Source organism: Musa acuminata, chromosome BXJ3-4, assembly GCF_036884655.1.
Source record: "Musa acuminata AAA Group cultivar baxijiao chromosome BXJ3-4, Cavendish_Baxijiao_AAA, whole genome shotgun sequence".
Classification (NCBI taxonomy): domain Eukaryota; kingdom Viridiplantae; phylum Streptophyta; class Magnoliopsida; order Zingiberales; family Musaceae; genus Musa; species Musa acuminata.
The window spans coordinates 22,414,081-22,435,103 of NC_088352.1; the positions used below are offsets into that span (position 1 = coordinate 22,414,081).

The following is a 21,023-nucleotide window of genomic DNA, read 5'->3' on the forward strand; positions in this document are numbered from 1 at the left end:
GGAAGTCATCTCTTTGGGCATGATGTGATTGGTTAGAGCTCTCTCCTTGATGTGATTTCTTCGGGCTTAATGGTCGGCCCAAACTGAATTCGGTAAAGAGAGTCCGAATCTTCTCCTCCATTCGTGCCTCAAAGGCTTCAAATTTAGCATTGATTGCCTCCTCAGATGCCATAGTATATGACTCCAAATCTGTGATGTTAAGATCTCTCTTTTGTTGATGGGTTAAAGGCATGTATAGGTTTGATAGAAATCAGTGAAAGTTTGCTGCAGAATTGTGTTGTCTTGTAAGAGCAGAATTATCGTCGAAGAAACAATGGTTTCTCGACGAAATCTCCACCAAAAATTTGAGAGATTTGAGGAGGGAATTGACAGTAATATCTTAGTTTATATGATAGAGAAAATATAGTATCAAGATCAAACAAACAGTGTTATGCGGTTGAAATTATGCAATGTATCTTTCGTTGTAGAGATGAAAACTTTGTGACGAAAAGTTTATGCAGCAATATAGGAACAAATTTTTTTTTTTTTGGATTTTCGGATAGGGATAACTAAATTGCAGCAGTAGTAAGGTAGGAAACCAGAACCTGTTGCAATTCGCGGAATGATCCGCTGTGGTGGAGATGATGGCGGAATTTGGCGACGATCTTTTAAGCAATTGTGGGAATTGCTTTGGATAGTTGTGGAGGGTTGATGGATGGCAGTGGAAGGGCAACGAGATGCCAAGAACGCTGCTCTGATACCAGGTGTTAGAACCCTTATAGATTCTAAACTTGGGGTTGATCTCTTTAGGGGATCGGCCTCCTTGGAACTATAGGGGTTCCTCCCTCCAAGTTGCTGCTCAAAAGCTGCAGAAAAGATTCATCTATTGCTTAAGAAAAGAGAAGGAATACATGGATATTTATAGGGCTTCTAAACCCTAACTCCTAATAGGACTCCTACTTAAGGCTCTTACTTCTAACCAACTCCTAATAGGACTCATACTTAAGACTCTTACTTCTAACCAACTTCTAATATGATTCCTACTCAAGACTTCTATTCCCTTACAACTCCTAATTCTTCTCTAAGAAAAAACCTCCTACATGAATGTCCGTCTCAATTAGGACTCTCCTAACTAGAGTCCTAACAAGGGGTTGCAAAGACGCTCCTCAAATCGCTGCTCAAATTTTCTCGCTATATGCACTATGCAATAAAAAATCCTAGCATATGGCCCTTTGGTTCCCTCATATTTATAGAGGTCCCCTTTCAACTTAACTCTATTGAATTCTGCCCTATTGGGTATTGGATATTCATCCAATTACCCAAGCCTCTCAGATTTATGGGTCTCTACCCAAGAATCTCTTATTAGTTGTTATTGGATCTCATCTATGAAATCTAATAATTCAGGGGCTTAATGGATATCTAATAAGATAGGGGCTCCGACGGATATTTCATATACAAACCTCTAAACGTCGCAACACTTACCATATGTGTATGACCCTCCAAGCCCAATATCAAGCTGGTTGTGATTCATACCTATCAGAATTCCTAGCTCAGTGAATTATTATCTCCATAATAATTCACTCGACTCATCGATTGTAGACGTACTAACCAACTACGTCGAAGTCCCCAAACGATATAGGGGAATTCAATCCCTTAGACATATCTGTTTTCAATTATCGGGAATTCAATCCCGTGAAGAGTTGACCATTATTCTAAATGTCAATCTCAGATGATCGCTCCTCTAAACAACTCCTTTCCCTATATCTCAATACTTGTTTCCCCAAAATGGTTACGTATGCTAGCTACCCTCAACGCAGCCTCATTGGGTCCCTCACGTTTGCATGCTAAGTGTTTCTAAGTGTGCTTGTCCGACTTTGATATCATTTATCACAGACTTAATTGATTTTACCAAAGTTGTGTGGTAGCCTTGCGTGTCTGTTCGCAAAGGGCCAAAACCTCTTATGGTCTCTTAAAGACCTATAAAAGAGAAGACATGTTAATAAATTTAACTCGAGATCCACAAACAATCATTTTAATAAATACTTATAGACAATTCAAATTACAAACATAAGCTTCGTAAACTCTAAACGATCACGTGATAAAGGATCCAAGATGGTTCGCCATGATCAAAAATCCACAAAAGTGCCCACATGACATTGTTGCGAAACAAAACAACCAATTAGCCTTAGACACTACCCAAAATGCCCAACCAACAATGTGTCACTTGAATAGCTCTTAGATGCTATGAAAACCTTCAAAATACTTTATTTCTGAATAATTTTACCTTTACACGATAATAGTACATCAAACACCATGTTTATAACTTTATCTATGAAAATATGACATACAAAATAAGCTTAGGCAAAATTAGGACAAGGTGAGCAAGAACTTCCTCTAAGCCCTCATGTTATAGCATCAGTGGTGAGAACCAAAAATTAAAAAAAAGAGTATTGGATAATTTAACACAACCTTTCAACGAGAACATCGGCTCCAGTACAACTACTTTTACCGTCGAAACACATAATCCGAGACAAAGGACTTGGAACAAGACAACAGACTCAAATTAGATATGGAATACATCATCTTATTCAATTCATTATCCATGGCTTACTTATTAGCAGAAATCAAGATAACGACACCCAAAAGTGTCATTCACATTCAATCACTGAAAAGTAATAGCAAAAGGCTCATCTATTTAAGTGAAATATCTCATCACTATTAGTTCTCACTATTACTCAGTGTGTATGCCACATGGAAAAAATGGGATGGTGATAACCTTGTTCTTCAAGTTCCTTGCAGCCCAAGGGCAAATCCTTCTTTAAAAGCGAAGACCCCCATGCAACTTTCCGAAACAATAAATGTCAAGCATCTTAACAAATTGGTCACTACCTGCAACTCATTACTGTGTTTCCCTCTTTCCATCTTGTGGAGGCAGTGACATAAATTGTGTGATTTGTTGAACCTGACCAGGATCAACTCCAAACTTATTAGCAATGTCCTGGATATCCATGACTCCTGGGTGATCTACAGCTTTGCCCTGATGCAGGAGGATAATTTGACATACTTGCTCGACAGAGAGTGTTCCTGGGGGTAATGGTTTTTGCCCACTTGCTCCAGCTTCTTCTCTGGAACTACGAAGTTTTGGCATTGGTCTGTTATATCTTTCAACTATGCCAGCCTGCAATCAAGCAGAAGACTCAAACTTTATACAGTGACAATTTTTTTTTTCTCTCAATGGTCAATGCAGGATGTCATTGGATGAGACCTAAAAGAATGTTAGCCATGTCTCTGTGTATGATGGTTTATTAGTTTTCCTTGAAGAATGGATGTTTGACTAAAATTAGGTAGAATTCAGAAAAATATACTTTCTGACCAACTATTTGCTATTGCAAATGCCAAAAGCAACCAGGCTTAGTTTCTGAAACTTTTTTTGGTTACAGTTCATGCCAAACAAAGTCCAAAAGGACCTTGATTGTTTACTAACAAATAGATTCTACAAACATGGCCACCTTAATTTGCAAACAGTAATAGGATGAGTTAAAATGAATGTCATTGCTACTAGGATGTGACATCCACAAGTGTCGGAGAAACCCACCAAAATAATCATGAACCCCTCAACAAGAAGCACACATTAAATACAACCAACACACATCCAACACGAGGAGGCAGGCCAAAAATCACATGGGTTGGTCAGTCTATGGAGCATGTTGACAGGCTTGCCTATGGTGGAACAAGTCCAGCGTTTCTCTTGGAGAAGCCCTGAAGTTCTCTCAGAAACTATGAAAACAAATGAAAAAAATGCTCAAACAATTTACAAGTGGATATTAACTCTGAGCCATGATTCACTTATAAAAATTGAACACAGCAGCAGCCAGACAATATTTGAGTGACTAGGATGAACAGAACAGAAAAAGTGCAATTTTTACATGCTTTTGAGGAGCTCCTGATCCTAGATGTTCTGCTATTTTCTGATGTCTACCATAACAAAAATATCTGTGTCCACATTACCATTTTATGCAGACAAGCATTGGCCAAGAGAATAAGATCATTTACTTCTGGAGTAAACTCGAATTTAGGCAACGGTTTCTATGATTTCAACATTTGAACAAGATGAATGTGCAAATAATTCCATGTACTTCAAATGATGCACGAGGCTAAGAGAACGTTTGTTTGTCTGTGAAAGTTCTGTGAATGAGAGCATAAACTAATAGCATTTTAACAAAAGCTACAGGAACCGGTAGAAACTCCAGCTAAATATGTAGTTGTAACAATAAACTTCGAAAGAGAAAAGAATGGACCTAATTATTCTCACCTCACCCATCTCTAGTTTTCCTCCGGACCTTGATGTTATCTTTCCAAGCATATGTCTAAGCATTTCATCATATCTTGGATCCCGTTCTTCAAGGACACCACTCTCATCTTTAATCCTTTCAGTGACCTCTATAATAAAAATGCACATGAGGATATCATTAGTGAAAGTGCCAGTTCAGACATGAAATAATTATATTAAAGTTATATCAAACAACAACAAAGGATCAAATAGTTTTAGTTGGCAAGTCAAGATAGATGGTATAAGGCCCAAGTCAAAACTAGATAATATAAGGCCTCACTGATACAAGGGAATCATTGGAAACAAGTTTCCATTACAAGGTCAGAAATTAAATATATCAAATAAACATAAGAACTTTGTTACAAGTTTAGCCCAGCCAAGACCTGCCTTACTATAATTTCAATAAAAACAACTGATGGCCTCTAGTCATTAAGTCGTAGTTTCAATAGAAATCCCAATTTAACTATTACTACAAACTTTCTACTGTGTCAGGTTTGCTACCATGGTAGTCTCGATCAAACAAAATCATGGCACCATTTAAAAGTATTTTGACCTTTGCAGTTCACACACACACACACACACACATGTATATATATATATATAAGTATTGAAATTTCGTACCGTACCGGAGTTTTGAGACTCACTCGATATGGTACGATACTATATACCAAGTGGTACAATTCGGTATACAGCTCGGTATATATAAAAGTAAAAAAAAAAAAAACCGACGACCTCGTCGCCCTTTTTGGTGCGTGGGGAGAAGAAACCTTCTTCTCCCCACGTGGGCAGAAAGCCGAGGCGACGTTGCCTCTCCTCTCCTCACGCGAGGCGATGTCACCAAAGCAACGTCGCAAAAAAAACGAGGCAACGTCGTCCTGTTTACTTATATATATTTATATATAAATATAAATATATATAAGTAAAAAGAAAATTTTTTCTACGACGTTGCCTTTATATATATATATATATATATATAAGTAAAAGAAAAATTTGCCCGCTACGTCTCCTCTTTATGCCTGCGACGTAGCCTCTCTTCTCCCCGCGATCGCGGATTCTTCTCCCCGCACCAAGAGAAGTCGCCAACAGACGAGGAGGGAGAGCGACGTCGATCTCCAGGTTTTCCTCTCTCCCTTTTCTTTCTTCCCTCGCTTAATACCACCCTTCTCCCTTTCTTTCTTCTCCCTCGGTCATTGTGCAGGGTGGAAATAACCCCAATCGATGATACTGTCCGATTGTGGGCGGTTTGTGTACCGATCTGCTGGCGGATGGTAACGGGCGGTATTATTCGAGTACCGACCGTATTATTCAAAATTAAAGACCTTGTATATATATTTGTATATATATTTGTATATTTGTGTGTGTGTATATATATATATATATATATATATATATATATATATATATATGTATATATATACATACATATCTATGCATACATATATATACGCACACACACATATATATATATATGTATAAACAGCACTAAGCTAATTAATCCTTGGACAGACAATCAGGAATTAATTATCATAACCCTATGTTAAGGGCAACCTTCAGCTAGACAAATGATATACATACAACTGATTCCAAGAGAAAGTAACGTGGAAAAGGCAAACCGACCTATACTACCCAACAATGCACCAATCATACGTGCCATTGCTCAAAGTGCAGTTTAGTGGCTTGAGGATCATAATCTGTCGATAGTGAAATCTTGTAAAACTAAGTTTCAGTCATCCTAGAGTCCTAAGGGAAAAGGTTTCAGCTCATGTTGTTCCTTTTGGTGGCATATGATGCAGAACTGATTGGAATACCATTCTGAAGCACCAATACGGATGTATAAATTAAAAAAAAATTGTAATCAGAATGAACCTCATGGAGGAGAGGCTCGGAGTGGCATGCACAAATCAGGTGAAAAGAGGCATCAACATTTTCTCGTTCAGCAAACACAAACCAACATCACTTGTGACCTCCATTTTCTCTTCCTTGTTTGGAGAGCAGCAAACTATACAGAAAATTTATTTCCACAATTCTCGATTCTGTTCGTGGATTGTAAAGAAACAAAATAGAAAACTAGTAGACAGATACTTGATTTTGGACCAGTAATGCATCAAATTTGCATGAAAACTGTCCCTAAAATAAAAGTTCCAATGAAAGTCTCCAAACAAAAGTCCTGAGAATTGCAAAAAGGAAATCTAATTGGCCAACATGATGATCTATTATGTAAAATGCTGGTCATTATGCCTTCTAAGATCACACAATAGCTACAATCAGGAACTAAGAACAACATTTATTTGCTTCACAGAAATATAAGGTAAACTTACTATACCTTGAACTGACAAAATAGGGCCTAAAGACGGGACCATAAGAGTTCAAAATGTGGTTGCAGTAGAAGCTTAATAGCTAGTTATTGATGAACTGATCAACTAAGGTTCCTAAGGCAACAACAAAAAAAATGGAAAAGAAAACAAAATGGTCCTTTTTTTAACTAAAGTACTTTTATCCAACCATACATGCTGATATGAATGAGTAAGTTGATTATAATTCTGCCAAAGACACTTTAACTATTCATGGAGGACCAATGACAAGAGCTAAAGCTAAAAGCATAAAAGAAGCCTTAACTTGTTTATTGGAAGGTATTTGGAAGAAGCAAGCTGGTCAAAACTTGGTCAAGGTTCTATGGATACAAGAAGAGCCTAAAATAGTCAACCTGATTCAAATAAGTCCACATCGTGAAGAAAAAGTCCAGCCTTGAGAGAATGATGAATTTTTAACCCATTTTGAAGACTAAAGGTCATTCAGCCATATTGGACCATGAGTAAGTGGGTTTATTCATGAATAATCATTCTAATAAATTCAAGGTAGATTCATGAGTAATCTGCATTCATGCATTAGGAATATGAATGTCATTTAATATATTTAATTGATTCATTCCCTTCGTACTTGGCTTTTGTACTATATAAACAAGGTTGACTCCCTTTGTAAGGAATACAATTTAGAAGTGTATTTAACTTTCACCACCTGTGAGTGTTTTGTTTTTAAGTTATTGCATGAACTTTGGACCTTATCAAGCTTTTCTGCTTGTGGCATTCAAAACCCAAAATTCTTTGTTTTTCCTTTCAACTTATCAAGCTTCTTAATTTGTGGCGTTTTAAGGGAATCAAAGTGCTGTTCTAATTACTTCATCAAATTTTTATTGATAAAGTGATTAGAATAGTTTCCTTAACTTTAATCATGAAAGATCCTTCTTGTTTCAATTCGTTGGAGGAGGTCAATTTGCATTCCATATGTATTATAGCTCTTTAACTATCGAGGTGTATGGTTGTTAAGTTAATGATTTCTATCATTTGGTATAAGAGCTCGACTCAAGTTTGAGGTTTGCGTATCCATTTATTTGTTATCTTTTATATTTTCCTTTTCTCTCCATCTTCTTCTTTTTGGACTATCTATAATTATTGTTCTTTCTTCATCTTCATTAATGTGCTTCTTGTATTATTGCTATTCTTCTTTGTAATTCCGCACTTTATAGTATAAAAAAAAAGGATCAAAAAGTCAAAAAAAAAGGAGTGAAAATCAAAGGTCAAAAAAGAGAGAGAAAATCAAAGATTAAAAAAAAAGATATCAGAATTAAAAAAAAATTTCGGATTCAAGGAATTCTTGCAAATTACAAGATTCTATCTTTGTTCATTTGAATTCCTATTTTGGTTTGGAAATCTTTCTTCATTCCAAAAAATTTTCTTTGTTCAATTGATATTTGAATTCTAGTCTTTGCTTATGATTAAAGTGTATTACACACACCTTTAAATTGGCCTCCCTTTTGTTTGCTTTTAATCCTGTCCAATTTCACTATTTTTTAATTACCATAATTTGAATTGTTTGTTTAGGTACCTTAGTTAATCTAAGAACTCAAATAACAAAACAAGAGAGGTAAAAGGCAAGAGTGGTGAGATCAATATCGAGAAAAGCCAAAAATTATGTGAAACACGAGTGGAGTGAATTAAATCTAGAGTGAAACATGTGAGGGAGTGTTGGTGAGGTTGTTCTAATGTGTTTTTTCAGGTTGTATACATGTTTAAAGATAAAGATGCGAGTTCTTTATTAAATGATCTTTTAGTTCAAGCAATGTAGCAACAATTTAAACGTATGTTCAAAGTGATAGGAGATGTAAGAGATCATCTAGAAAGGCATGATGATGCAATTAATAGATTGCAAGGTGAACCACAACGTGGGAGACAACCAACCTTTGTCAATGATGAATATGATGGTGGCGATGACGTGGATAATGACCAAGTTACTCTAATTGGTCAAGATGTTAATCCTAGGAGACAAACTAGGAGAGGACGTTTTGATGGTGTGGACAGAAACATAGGCAGCATCAAAATGAAAATTCCTTCTTTTCAAGGGAAGAATAATCCAGATGCCTATTTAGAGTGGGAACGAAAAGTGGAGATGATCTTTGAATGTCACAACTACTCCGAAGAGAAAAAGGTAAAATTAGCCGCTGTTGAATTTTTTGATTATGCTATTGTTTGGTGAGATCAATTATGTAAAGATAGGCGTAGAAATGGTGAAAGGCCCGTGGAGACTTGGTTGGAGATGAAATAAATCATGAGGAGATTTGTCCCTAGCTATTACTATAGGGATTTGCATCAATGGCTACAAACCTTGACACAAGGTTCCATGAGTGTTGATGAGTATCACAAGGAGATGGAGATAGCCATGATAAGGGCTAATGTGAAGGAAGACCGTGAGGCCACCATGGCTCGATTCCTGAGTGGATTAAATAAGAACATTGCTGATCTTGTAGAGTTGCAACATTATGTGGAGATTGAGGACATTGTCACGGCCTTAGCTGGAATTGCCTAAGGCGTGAGGCACCCTTGCGGCCAAAGATGCGAACTTAGCTTGCGTTGCCTAAGTCGCGCTTCGCCCTTGCGATATTGCTCTGCAAGGATCAGCCCACTTGTAACCTCTCGTAGGTCCCGAAAGACCTGTAAAAAGAGAAAGTTGATTAGTTCGAAAAAACGAGCGGCGGACAAGTCCCGACATCTCGCGAAAAGGGGAAGCTTTACAAGCAATTCACGAGCACCTTGTGTGCACAAGAGAAAAGAGGGAGAGGGGGAAAACAAGGGCTTTAGAAGGTTGAACGAACAGCTGCAAGTCTACAAACAGTCGCTCACCTGGTCCCGGGCACGACAACAAGTTCCCGTCAAGGCAACGTGCGAACTTGCAAAAGAGTGTTCAACACCCGATATATATCCAAAGCCCCATCCCGCCCTGTGCCACCCGGGGGGTTCAAAGGGGCGGAGATGGCTGACATTTTGGTGAGCGGAGGCAGATTCCAGAAATCAGCCCGCAGCACGCGAAAACGAAGCTGTTTTGAGCTGTTTTGGGGCTGTTTTGCTCGGTTCGATGAGCGGTCGCTTTGTAACGCTGCAGCTTGTTCGAACTTACATTTTTACAAGCAAAATGACCCAAAACCAAGAAAAAACATGCTGTTAAGCAGTTGTACATGTAGGTGTGAGCGACGAACGGTTCGTTGAACGGAGTTGTTGCGAGTGCGCGACAACCTTTCGTGACATTCTCCCCCATTTAAACTGTCGACACCCTCGTCGACGCTTGTTGGTAGTTGTTGATGATTTCTTCTTCATGTCGCAGGGCGTCTTCAGGCTCCCAACTGGCTTCAGTTCGGGGAAGCTTTCGCCACTTCACTAAGTACTCTGTCTACTCAGCTCCGTTGGGTAGCTTTATCTTGCGGTCCGCCAGAATGGTTTCAACTCGCTTCTCATAGGAGGCTGTGATGGGAGGTAGCCGAGTTGGAACACTTCGGGAAGCATCTTGCGAATCCGAGTGGTAGGGTTTTAGGTTGCTGGTGTGAAGAACGTTGTGAATTTTGAACCACGTCGGCAGTTGTAACTTGTAAGAGACGTTGCCTACCCTGTTGATAATTGGGAAGGACCCTTCATACTTACGCACCAATCCTTTGTGGACTTTGTTCCTAAAGAATTGGAGTGATGCCGGTTGGAGCTTTACCAACACCAAATTGCCAACTTTGAACTCTTGCGGTCGCCTTCCCAAGTCTACCCACTTCTTCATCCTTTTTGCCGCCTTCTCCAAATAAGCCCGCGCAATATCTGCATTTCGATGTCACTCCTTTGCGAAATGATAGGCTGATGGACTACTCCCAGTATACCCAATTGCCATGGTGTGCGGAGTCGACGGTTGTTGTCCTGTGATGATCTCGAAGGGGCTCTTGTTGGATGCAGAGCTCCATTGCAAGTTGTAGGAGAATTGGGCAATGTCCAACAGCTTCACCCAATCTCGTTGGTTGGCACTCACGTAGTGTCGGAGATATTGCTCCAGGAGCGAGTTTATCCTTTCAGTCTGGCCATCCGTCTGAGGGTGGAGGCTTGTAGAGAAGTATAACTTCGACCCCAACAATTTGAATAGCTCGGTCCAGAATCGTCCCAGGAACCGAGCATCTCGATCACTAATGATATTGTGTGGGACTCCCCAATACTTCACCACATCCTTCATCATCAGCTTGGCCGCCTCCTCTGCTGAACAGTGTAGGGGAGCAGCAATGAAAGTTGCATACTTTGAAAACTAATCGACCATCACGAGTATTGATCCGAGTCTCCCTACAAGTGGCAAGCTTGATATGAAATCCAAGGAAATGCTCTCCCACGACCTTTCTGGTACAGGCAAAGGCTCCAAAAGTCCCATCGGCTTCCGCTGCTCCACCTTGTCTTGTTGGCAAGTAAGGCATGTTCGAACCAAGGTTCGCAATACCGTACCGTACCGGTATTTCGACCTGGGCTCGGTACCGGTACGGTACGGTGTACCAAGCACTGTAGCACTGCTACAGTGCGGACCGGTACCGGGCGGTCTGCGTACCGCTGGCCTGTCGGACCGGTACGTGCCGCCTGTACCGGGCGGTACGATTCGGTATGGCAAACACTGGTTCAAACATATCCCTCCACATCAGTCCCCATCTTCGGCCAGTAGAAGGCCCTCTCCACGAGAGCCAACGTTCTGTGAATGCTTGGGTGTCTAGCCCAAAGGGAATCGTGACACTCTTTTAAGAGTTCACGCCTCAAATTGTCCACTCGGGGAACATAAACCCAATTCCTTTTTGTGTAAACGAGTCCCTCTTGGACCCAAAATCATCGTGTCTTGCCTTCTTTGATGAGCTGCATCAGGATAACTGCCTGGGGGTCACTATACAGTCCATCCCTGATTCTGGAAAGGAAGTTGGAGTGCAATTGACTTACTTGGTTTTCGCCCTCCAATTGTGTGGCATTCACACGCTCCACCTTTCGACTCAATGCATCGGCCACGACATTTGCCTTCCCAAGCTTATACTCCATTGCCATATCAAATTCAACCAGGAAGTCCTACCAACGCGCCTGCTTTGGGGAGAGCTTCTTCTGAGTTTGGAAATAGCTCAGAGCGATGTTGTCCGTCCTCAGCACAAATCGCGATCCGAGGAGATCGTGTCGCCAAACTCGTAGACAGTGGATCACTGCTGCCATCTCCTTCTCATGCACTGAATACTGCCGCTCGGTCTCGTTGAGTTTGCGGCTCTCGTAGGCCACCGGATGACCCTCCTGCATAAGTACTCCCCCAATAGCGAAGTCTGAAGCATTTGTATGGACTTCAAAAGGCTCCCCATAGTCTGGCAATTTGAGCACTGGTTCTTCCATAACAGCAACCTTCAGATCTTGGAATGCTATTTCTCATTTGTCAGACCATTTCCAAGGCTGCTCCTTCAGCAACTCCGTCAGTGGGGTTGCACGCTTCGAATATCCTGCTATGAAGCGTCGATAATAATTGACGAAACCAAGGAAGGATCTCAACTCTGGCACCTTCTTTGGAGTTCGTCATTCCGCAACCGCTTACACCTTCGACTTATCCATCCGAATGGAGCCATCACCGATTCGATGTCCCAAGAATAATATCTCAGTTTGAGCAAAGTAGCATTTCTCCCTTTTCATGAACAAAGTGTTCTCTCTAAGAACCTTGAAAATCGTCCGAATGTGCTTAACGTGCTCCTCGAGCGTTTGACTGTAGACAACGATATCGTCCAAGTAGACGACCACGAACTTATCCAAATACTCCTTGAATAGATGGTTCATGAGAGTGCAGAATGTGGCCGGAGCGTTGGTTAAGCCTAAAGGCATCACCAAGATCTCAAACACTCCATACCTGGTTCACTGTCACTTTGTTGAGGGCTCGGTGGTCGACGCATAATCGGAGGCTCCCATCTTGTTTCTTCTGGAAGAGAACTGTAGCTCCGAAAGGTGCTTTAGAGCTGCGGATGAGACCACCGCTTAGCAGTTCACCTAACTGCTTCCTGAGTTCTGCCAACTATGGCGGGGGCATGCGGTAGGGTGGTCTCGCTGGAGGCTTCACTCCTGGCTCCAGCTCGATGCTGTGATCCACGCCTCTGCGTGGTGGAAGAGTCTTTGGTAACTCGGGTGGCATAACGTCCTTGAACTCTTTCAGGACGTTCGCCACCACAATAGGTTCTTGAATGGCCTTCTCGTTGAGTGGCTCTAGCTTCATAGCAGCCACGAATGTCAATTCGCCTTTTCGCACCCCTTTCTTCAGTTGTAATGCCGATATGTGTTGGGGCTCCTTGGTTCCTCTCCGAGAGACGGGAACCACGCAGGGGTCATCGCCTCCCATCATATATATAGGGAGTTCAAGAACGGCATTGGCACCAACTTCGCCGCGTGCATAAACTCCATTCCAAGAATCACTTGGAAGTCATCCAATGGCACGGCCATCATGTTGGTGTTCCCGCTCCACGTCTCGATTTTGATGGGAACTCCCTTCGCCAACCCGGAGATTCACCTGGCCTCCGAGTTCACCGCCTTCATTCGGCTTGGGCTCTTCTCCAAGATCAACCCAAGTCGCTGTGTTTCTCGATCGGCTATGAAGTTGTGGGTAGCGCCCGTGTCCACCATTGCACGAGTCGTTTGGCCATTTAGCTTGATGTCCACATACGTCAGCTCACTACTTCCTGCTTTTTGTAACTTTGTCTTCATGTTCTCCCCCACTTGACCCCGCATAACATTCAACAAACGCATTGCTCCCATTCGGGGTCCTTGCGACTCCTCCTCGTCGCTGCTGGATTCAGAACTGCTCGAACTAAGAGCAACAGCTTTGCCCTTGTCCGATCGGGGCGGGGGGGGGGGGGTGGATGGAAGCCGTCAAAGCATTGAGTGCCTGTTTTTGTGGGCACTCCCTCACCATGTGCGGTCCTCCGCACAAGAAACATCCTCCAGGTTTTGAGGTCTTGCCTTTCGGGTTTAGCCCTTTGTGGGAACTCTTCTTCTTTTGTTCGCCCCCGAGCTCCTTCCCTCGAGAATGTTTTGGAGGGCGATTGCCTGAAGATTGTTTCCTTCTCCCTGGGTCTTCGGAGGAAACAAAGTCGGTGAGTCTTTCTGCAGCAGCAATTGCCCCGACCACATCGGTAACATTCCTTCGATTTAGCTCCTGTTGAGCCCATGGCTTCAAACCATCGAGGAAGCTGAACAACTTGTCCTTCTCGGACATGTCCTGTATGTCCAGCATTAGTGCAGAAAATTGTTTCACGTAGTCTCGGATGGTGGTACTCTGGCGGAGTTGTCTCAACTTCCTTCTTGCGACGAACTCTGTGTTCTCCGGTAGGAACTGAGTTCTCAACTCCCGCTTCAAGTCCTCCCATGTGTCGACTCGACACCGACCTTGTTGGATCTCTTCCCAACGGGTTCGCCACCAAAGTTTCACATCTCCGTTCAGATACATTGTTGCTATAGAAACTTTGGTATCTTCAGAATCGGGCCTCGTAGCTCGGAAGTATTGTTCCATGTCGAACAGAAAGTTCTCGAGCTCTTTAGCATCTCTGGTCCCTCCATATCCATGAGGCTCGGGTGCCCTCAAATTTTGTGGCGGTGCAACGCGGGTGTTGCTTCCTCCCGCATTTAGTGTTCTTGTGAGCATGGCCACCTTTGAAGTGAGTTCCGCCACAACATCCTGTAAGTGTTGCACGGAGTCTTTGGTGTCATCAGACAGTCGGTCGACTAGGGCCTTGACCTTGTCGATCCTGGACTCCGCTTCCTCTTGCGAGCTCTCTACCCCAACAAGCCTTTGTTGGCCATGGTAGAGTTCCTCCATGCTCGCTTCAAGAACATCCAGGCGGGTTTCCGCCGTTGTGAGTCTCTTCTTGTGCCTCTTTTTCCCAGTTAGCGCTCCAGATTGCGCTTCCTCCGCTCGCGGAGAGTAGCCAACTTCTCGCTAATCATGTTTGCTGTCGCGCTCCTCTTGAGCGGCTCCAACAGCATGAGAGCGAGTGTGCACATGCAGCCCACCTACGACTGCTTGGGGCAAGGGTCCGACTTGCCCCGTCTTGCTTGATTCGCCACGATGCTTTGCCATGGCGAAGTTGCAAAGTTCGTTCGCTGCTCGCTCGAAATGCTTGCCCGCTCTGATACCACAATATCACGGCCTTAGCTGGAATTGCCTAAGGCGTGAGGCACCCTTGCGGCCAAAGACACGAACTTAGCTTGCGTTGCCTAAGTCGCGCTTCGCTCTTGCGATATTGCTCCGCAAGGATCAGCCCACTTGTAACCTCTCGCAGGTCCCGAAGGACTTGTAAAAAGAGAAAGTTGATTAGTTCGAAAGAACGAGCGGCGGACAAGTCTCGACGTCTCGCGAAAAGGGGAAGTTTTACAAGCAATTCAACGAGCACCTTGCGTGCACAAGAGAAAAGAGGGAGAGGGGGAAAACAAGGGTTTTAGAAGGTTGAATGAACAGCTGCAAGCCCACAAACAGCCGCTCACCTGATCCCGGGCACGACAACAAGTTCCCGTCAAGGCAACGTGCGAACTTGCGAAAGAGTGTTCAACGGCCGGTATATATCCGAAGCCCCATCCAGCCCTGTGCCACTCGAGGGGTTCAAAGGGGCTGAGATGGCTGACGTTTTGGTGAGTGGAGGCAGATTCCAGAAATCAGCCCGTGACACACGAAAACGGAGCTGTTTTGGGGCTGTTTTGCTCGGTTCGGTGAGCGGTCGCTTTGTAACGCTGCAGCTTGTTCGAACTTACATTTTTACAAGCAAAATGACCCAAAACCAAGAGAAAACATGCTGTCAAGCAGTTGTACATGTAGGTGTGAGCGACGAACGGTTCGTTGAACGGAGTTGTTGCGAGTGCGCGACGACCGTTCGTGACAACATGGTGAATGTGGCCATGAAGATTGAGAGGCAACTCAAAAGAAAAGGCACAAGGTATGATTCAAAACCTTATTTGGGTTCTTCTTCTTCTTGGAAACCGAATTGGAGTAAAAAGGATGATAAACTCATTGTTAAGCCTAAAATCGATGAAACTAAAGGCAGAAATGAATTAGACAACAAGGGTAAAGGTGAGAATCTACCTAATCAAACTAGAGGTATTAAGTGTTTTAAGTGCCTTGGGCATGGACATGTGGCACATGAATGTCCTAATAAGAGAGTTATGATCATGAGGGATGGAATTGTGGAATCTGAAAGTGAGAGAGAGGATGATGATGACATTCTAGAGGATGCTAGTGATGTAGAGTATGCTAAAGGTGAAAATATAGTTGTTCAACGAACACTTAGTTTGCAAAATAAAAATGATGAACATGGTGAACAACGTGAAAATCTATTTCATACTCATTGTTTGATTGCTAACAAGTTGTGTAATGTGATTGTTGATAGTGGAAGTTGTACAAACGTGGCAAGCACCTTGCTCGTGGAGAAACTGAAATTATCTACTATCAAGCATCCAAAACCTTACAAGTTACAATGGTTGAATGATAGTGGTGTAGTAAAGGTAAATCGGCAAGTATTAGTTTCTTTTTCAATTAGTAGATATAAGGATGAAGTTTGATGTGATATGGTACCCATGTATATTGGTCATATGTTGTTGGGGAGACCTTGGCAATATGATCGAAGGGTAATACATGATGGGTTCAAGAATCGTTATTCTTTGATCATGGATGGACAGAAATATCAATTGGACCTTTGCCTCCGAAGACAATTTTTGAAGACCAAATACGTATAAAACAACAATATGAGGAGCTTGAGTCTTCATTAACCAAAACTTTGGGGAGGGAACATGAAAGAGAGAAAAAAGAAAATGGTGAGTTGAGTGGTAAAAATGAGAGTATTGGGAAACACAAGGGGAGAGAAAACAAGGAAAGCTTGAGTGGAAGAAAAATGAGTGTTTATGCCAAAATGAGTGATGTGAAGAAAGCCTTAACCATGAGAGGCAGCCCTTACTTATACTTATGTACAAGGATGTTTTGATTGCTTCTAACAAAATTGATAAGAGTTTGCCTAGTGTTATTGTTGATCTTTTACAGGAAAATAAGGATCTCTTTCCCGAAGAAGTTCTTACTGGTTTGCCACCAATTAGAGGAATTGAGCATCAAATTGATTTCATTCCAGGTGCAAGCATACCAAATAAGCCAACATATAGATACAACCCCGAAGAGACTAAGGAAATCCAAAAGCAAGTAAGTGAGCTTATGAAAAAGGGGTATGTGTGAGAAAGCATGAGTCCATGTATAGTTTATGTTCTGTTGGTACCTAAAAAGGATGGATCTTGGAGAATGTGTATTGATTGTCGAGCCATCAACAAAATCACGGTAAAGTATAGACATCCTGTTCCTAGGCTAGATGATATGATGGATGAATTGCATGGTTCTTATGTGTTTTTAAAAATTGATTTAATATCTGGATATCATCAAATAAGAATGCATGAGGGTGATGAATGGAAAACTATTTTCAAAACTAAACATGGTTTATATGAATGATAGGTTATGGCTTTTGGTATAACTAACGCACCTAGTACTTTCATGAGATTGATGAATCATATTTTACGTGCTTACATTAGAAAGTTTATAGTAGTTTATTTTGATGATATACTTATGTATAGCAAAACTTTAGATGAGCATATAACACATTTAAAAATTGTTTTTGACATGCTTAGAAAAGAAAAGTTACATGCTAATATAAAGAAATGCACTTTTTGCACTAATGAAATTACTTTTCTTGGATATGTTGTTAATGATAAAAGAATACATGTTGATCAAGAAAAAGTGAAAGTAAGTAGGGAGTGGCCAAAACCTACAAGTGTTAGTGATGTTAGAAGCTTTCATGGTCTTGCTAGCTTTTATAGAAGATTTATTAAGGATTTTTCTACAATTGCTGCACCATTAACTGAATGCATCAAAAAGAATATGGGATTTAGATGGGGTGAAAAACAAGATGATACTTTTAACTTGCTTAAAGACAAACTCAGTTCAGCAATTTTGCTTGCTTTATCGAACTTTGCTAAAACTTTTGAGATTGAGTGTGATGCGAGTGGAATAGAAATTTGAGGAGTCTTAATGCAAGAAGGCAGACCCATTGCGTTCTTTAGTGAGAAGCTAAGTGGAGCAAGTCTTAACTACCCGATATATAACAAAGAGTTTTACGCTTTGGTAAGAGTGTTAGAGACATGACAGCACTATCTTTGGTATAAGGAATTCATTATATACATCGATCATGAGCCCTTGAAATATCTCAAAGGACAAGGAAAGCTAAACCGTAGGCATGCAAAATGGGTGGAGTTTATTGAATTCTTTCCATACATCATCAAGTATAAACAAGATAAGGAAAATGTGGTTGTCGATGCTCTTTCTAGAAGGTATGCTCTAATTTCTCAACTTGATGCAAAATTATTGGATTTTGAGTACATTAAAAATTTATACAATTCTGATCATGATTTTGCTAATGTTTATGAGGCATGTGAGAAAGGAGGTTTTAACAAGTTCTTCAGGCATGATGGTTTTCTTTTCAAAGAAAATAAGTTGTGTGTTCCTCAATGTTCAATGAGAGAATTACTTGTGAGAGAGGCACATAGTGGAGGTTTAATGGGGCATTTTGGGATTAGAAAAACTTTAGATGTGTTAAGCGATCATTTCTTTTGGTCGTACATGAAAAGAGATGTTGAGAGATTGTGTGAGAAATGCATTACTTGTAAACAAGTTAAATCTAAAGTAATGCCTCATGGATTGTATACTCCTCTTCTTATAATTAGTGAGCCTTGGGTTGATATATCCACGGATTTTGTCTTGGGTTTACCTAGGTCAAATGGAGGGAGAGATTCTATTTTTGTTGTTGTTGACAAGTTTAGTAAGATGGCATATTTCATTCCTTGCCACAAAACAGATGATGCAACTCATGTTGCGGGGCTATTCTTCAAAGAAATTATAAGATTACATGGCATTCCAAAGACAATTATGAGTGATAGAGATGTGAAGTTCCTCAGCCACTTTTGGAAAACACTTTTTAGCAAGTTGGGTACAAGGCTGTTGTATTCTACCACTTGTCATCCACAAACAGATGGACAAACAGAGGTGGTAAATTGAACTTTATCAACACTTTTGAGGGCCATAATTCAAAAGAATTTGAAAAATTGGGAGGAATGTTTGCCACATGTGGAGTTTGCTTATAACAGAAGTGTGCATGCTACAACAAATCATTCCCCATTTGAAGTTGTGTACGGGTTCAATCCATTAACTCCTATGGATTTGCTACCTTTACCTTTGGAAAATGCCAATTTGGATGGTAAGCAAAAAGGTGATTTTGTCAAAGCATTGCATGAAAGAGTTTGGACACAAATTGAAAAGAAAACTCTACAATATGAGAAACAACACAACAAAGGTCGAAAGCAAGTAGTATTTAAACCTGGTGATTGGGTTTGGGTACACTTGAGTAAGGAAAGATTTCCTAACCAAAGTATAAACTAATGCCAAGAGGAGATGGTCCATTTCGAGTCTTTCAAAAAATCAATGACAATCAATGTATACAAGTTGGAACTACTAGGTGAGTATGACAATGTTAGTGCAACCTTCAATGATTCTGATTTATCTTTATTTGATGCAGGTGATGAAGGCGCTGATTCGAGAACGAATCCTTTCAAGGAAAGGTGGAATGATATGAATGAGCAAATTCATTATAATTTTGCCAAAGACCCTTTAACTATTCATGGAGGACCAATGACAAGAGCCGAAGCTAAAAGGATGAGAGAAGCCTTAACTTGTTTATTGGAAGGCATTTTGAAGGAGCAAGCTGATCAAAACTTGATCAAGGTTCTATGGATACAAAAAGAGCCTAAAATAGTCAACCTGATTCAAATAAGTCCACATCGTGAAGAGAAAATCCAACCCTGAGAGAAAGATGAATTTTTAGCCCATTTTGAAGAATAAAGGTCATTCAGCCGTATTGGATCATATTAGAAATTATAGGCTTATTCATGAATAATCACTCAAATAAATTCAAGATAGATTTATGAGTAATCTACATTCATACATTAAGAATATGAATGTCATTTAATGTATTTAATGGATTCATTCTCTTTGTACTTGACCTTTGTACTATATAAACAAGGCTGACTCCCTTTGTAAGGAATATAATTCAGAAGTGTATTCAACTTTCAACACCGGTGAATATTTTGTTTTTAAGTTCTTGCACGAACTTTGAAACTTATCAAGCTTTTCTACTTGTGGTGTTCAAAACCCAGAAATCTTTATTTTTCTTTTCAACTTATCAAGCTTCTTAGTTTGTGACGTTTTAAGGGAATCAAAAGAATGTTCTTATTACTTCATCAAATTTTCATTGATAAAGTGATTAGAATAGTTTCCTTCACTTTAATCTTGAAAGATCCTTCTTGTTTCAATTCGTTGGAGTGGATCAATTTGCATTCCATATATATCGTAGCTCTTTAGCTATCGGGGTGTATGGTTGCTAAGTTGATGATTACCATCACATGCCCTAATTGGATCATGAAACTTTCAAGAAAGAACAACAAGAAGTCGGGCGCGCTGTCCTTTGCAGCATCGCAACATGAGGTAAGCATATACCAAGCACTCCTTATGCCAATTAAGTGAATCCCAAATCTGCGCAAATTCTTCCAAGGAGATATTTTTTGGAGGTCGACGGGCTATCTTTTTTAACAAGATCAAAATCCAAAAGCTAAATAACAGAGAAAGAAAAAGGATTGTTTTTTGCTTCGGCGTCAATCAAAGTGAAGCAGAAGAGAGTAATGAAGCGGAGAAGGAAGGGCATCGCGAACCTGCACCGGCGATGCCAAGAGGATCTTGGCCGTCAATGGAGGCAGCAGGGGGGTGGGGCGGGTCCACGTTGGCCGGCCGTGGGGATCTCTGGACCGGAGGAGGCGGAGGGTAGGGCCGGCCGCCTCGCACGCTTCCTGTAGCTCGCCGCAACGCCTGCCCCATTCCCCTTCTCCCTCTCCTTATGTCTTCTCTCTTGGGACGACCAGTTCCAACTACTACCGCCGCCTCCGCCTCGGTAGCTTTGAGTCGGCAGACGGGCGTCTCCTCAATAGAGCATTTTGGTGGCAGGTTCAGTAATCCGACACGACACGATCCGACCCGAGCCTGCTCGACCCATCCGACCCGACCCGGAAACCTGACCTATCCCACCCAACCCGGCATCCAGAACATACATGTAGATCTTTAAGTATCTATGCTTCCAAAACTATTGAAATAACATATTTTTCCTGTCAAATTTTAAAATATAATATATATATATATATATCATAAATATCATTTATATATATAAATAAGTTGTCATGGATTTATATATTACCTTCAAATATTTAAATTCTACATATTCGTTACTCCATCCAATTAACTCATGCTA

General features: G+C 41.1%; 1 protein-coding gene across 1 annotated transcript; it reads right to left on the minus strand.

Moving 5' to 3' along the window:
* Positions 1–2,518: 2,518 nt before the first annotated feature.
* Positions 2,519–20,692, minus strand: LOC135636009 (uncharacterized). The gene is made up of 3 exons (XM_065147519.1): positions 20,434–20,692; positions 4,292–4,419; positions 2,519–3,157 (listed from the first exon to the last, which is right to left on the minus strand). Exons 1-3 carry the CDS (start codon positions 20,594–20,596, stop codon positions 2,879–2,881), a joined length of 570 nt encoding a protein of 189 aa, XP_065003591.1. The 5' UTR covers positions 20,597–20,692; the 3' UTR covers positions 2,519–2,878.
* Positions 20,693–21,023: the final 331 nt, after the last annotated feature.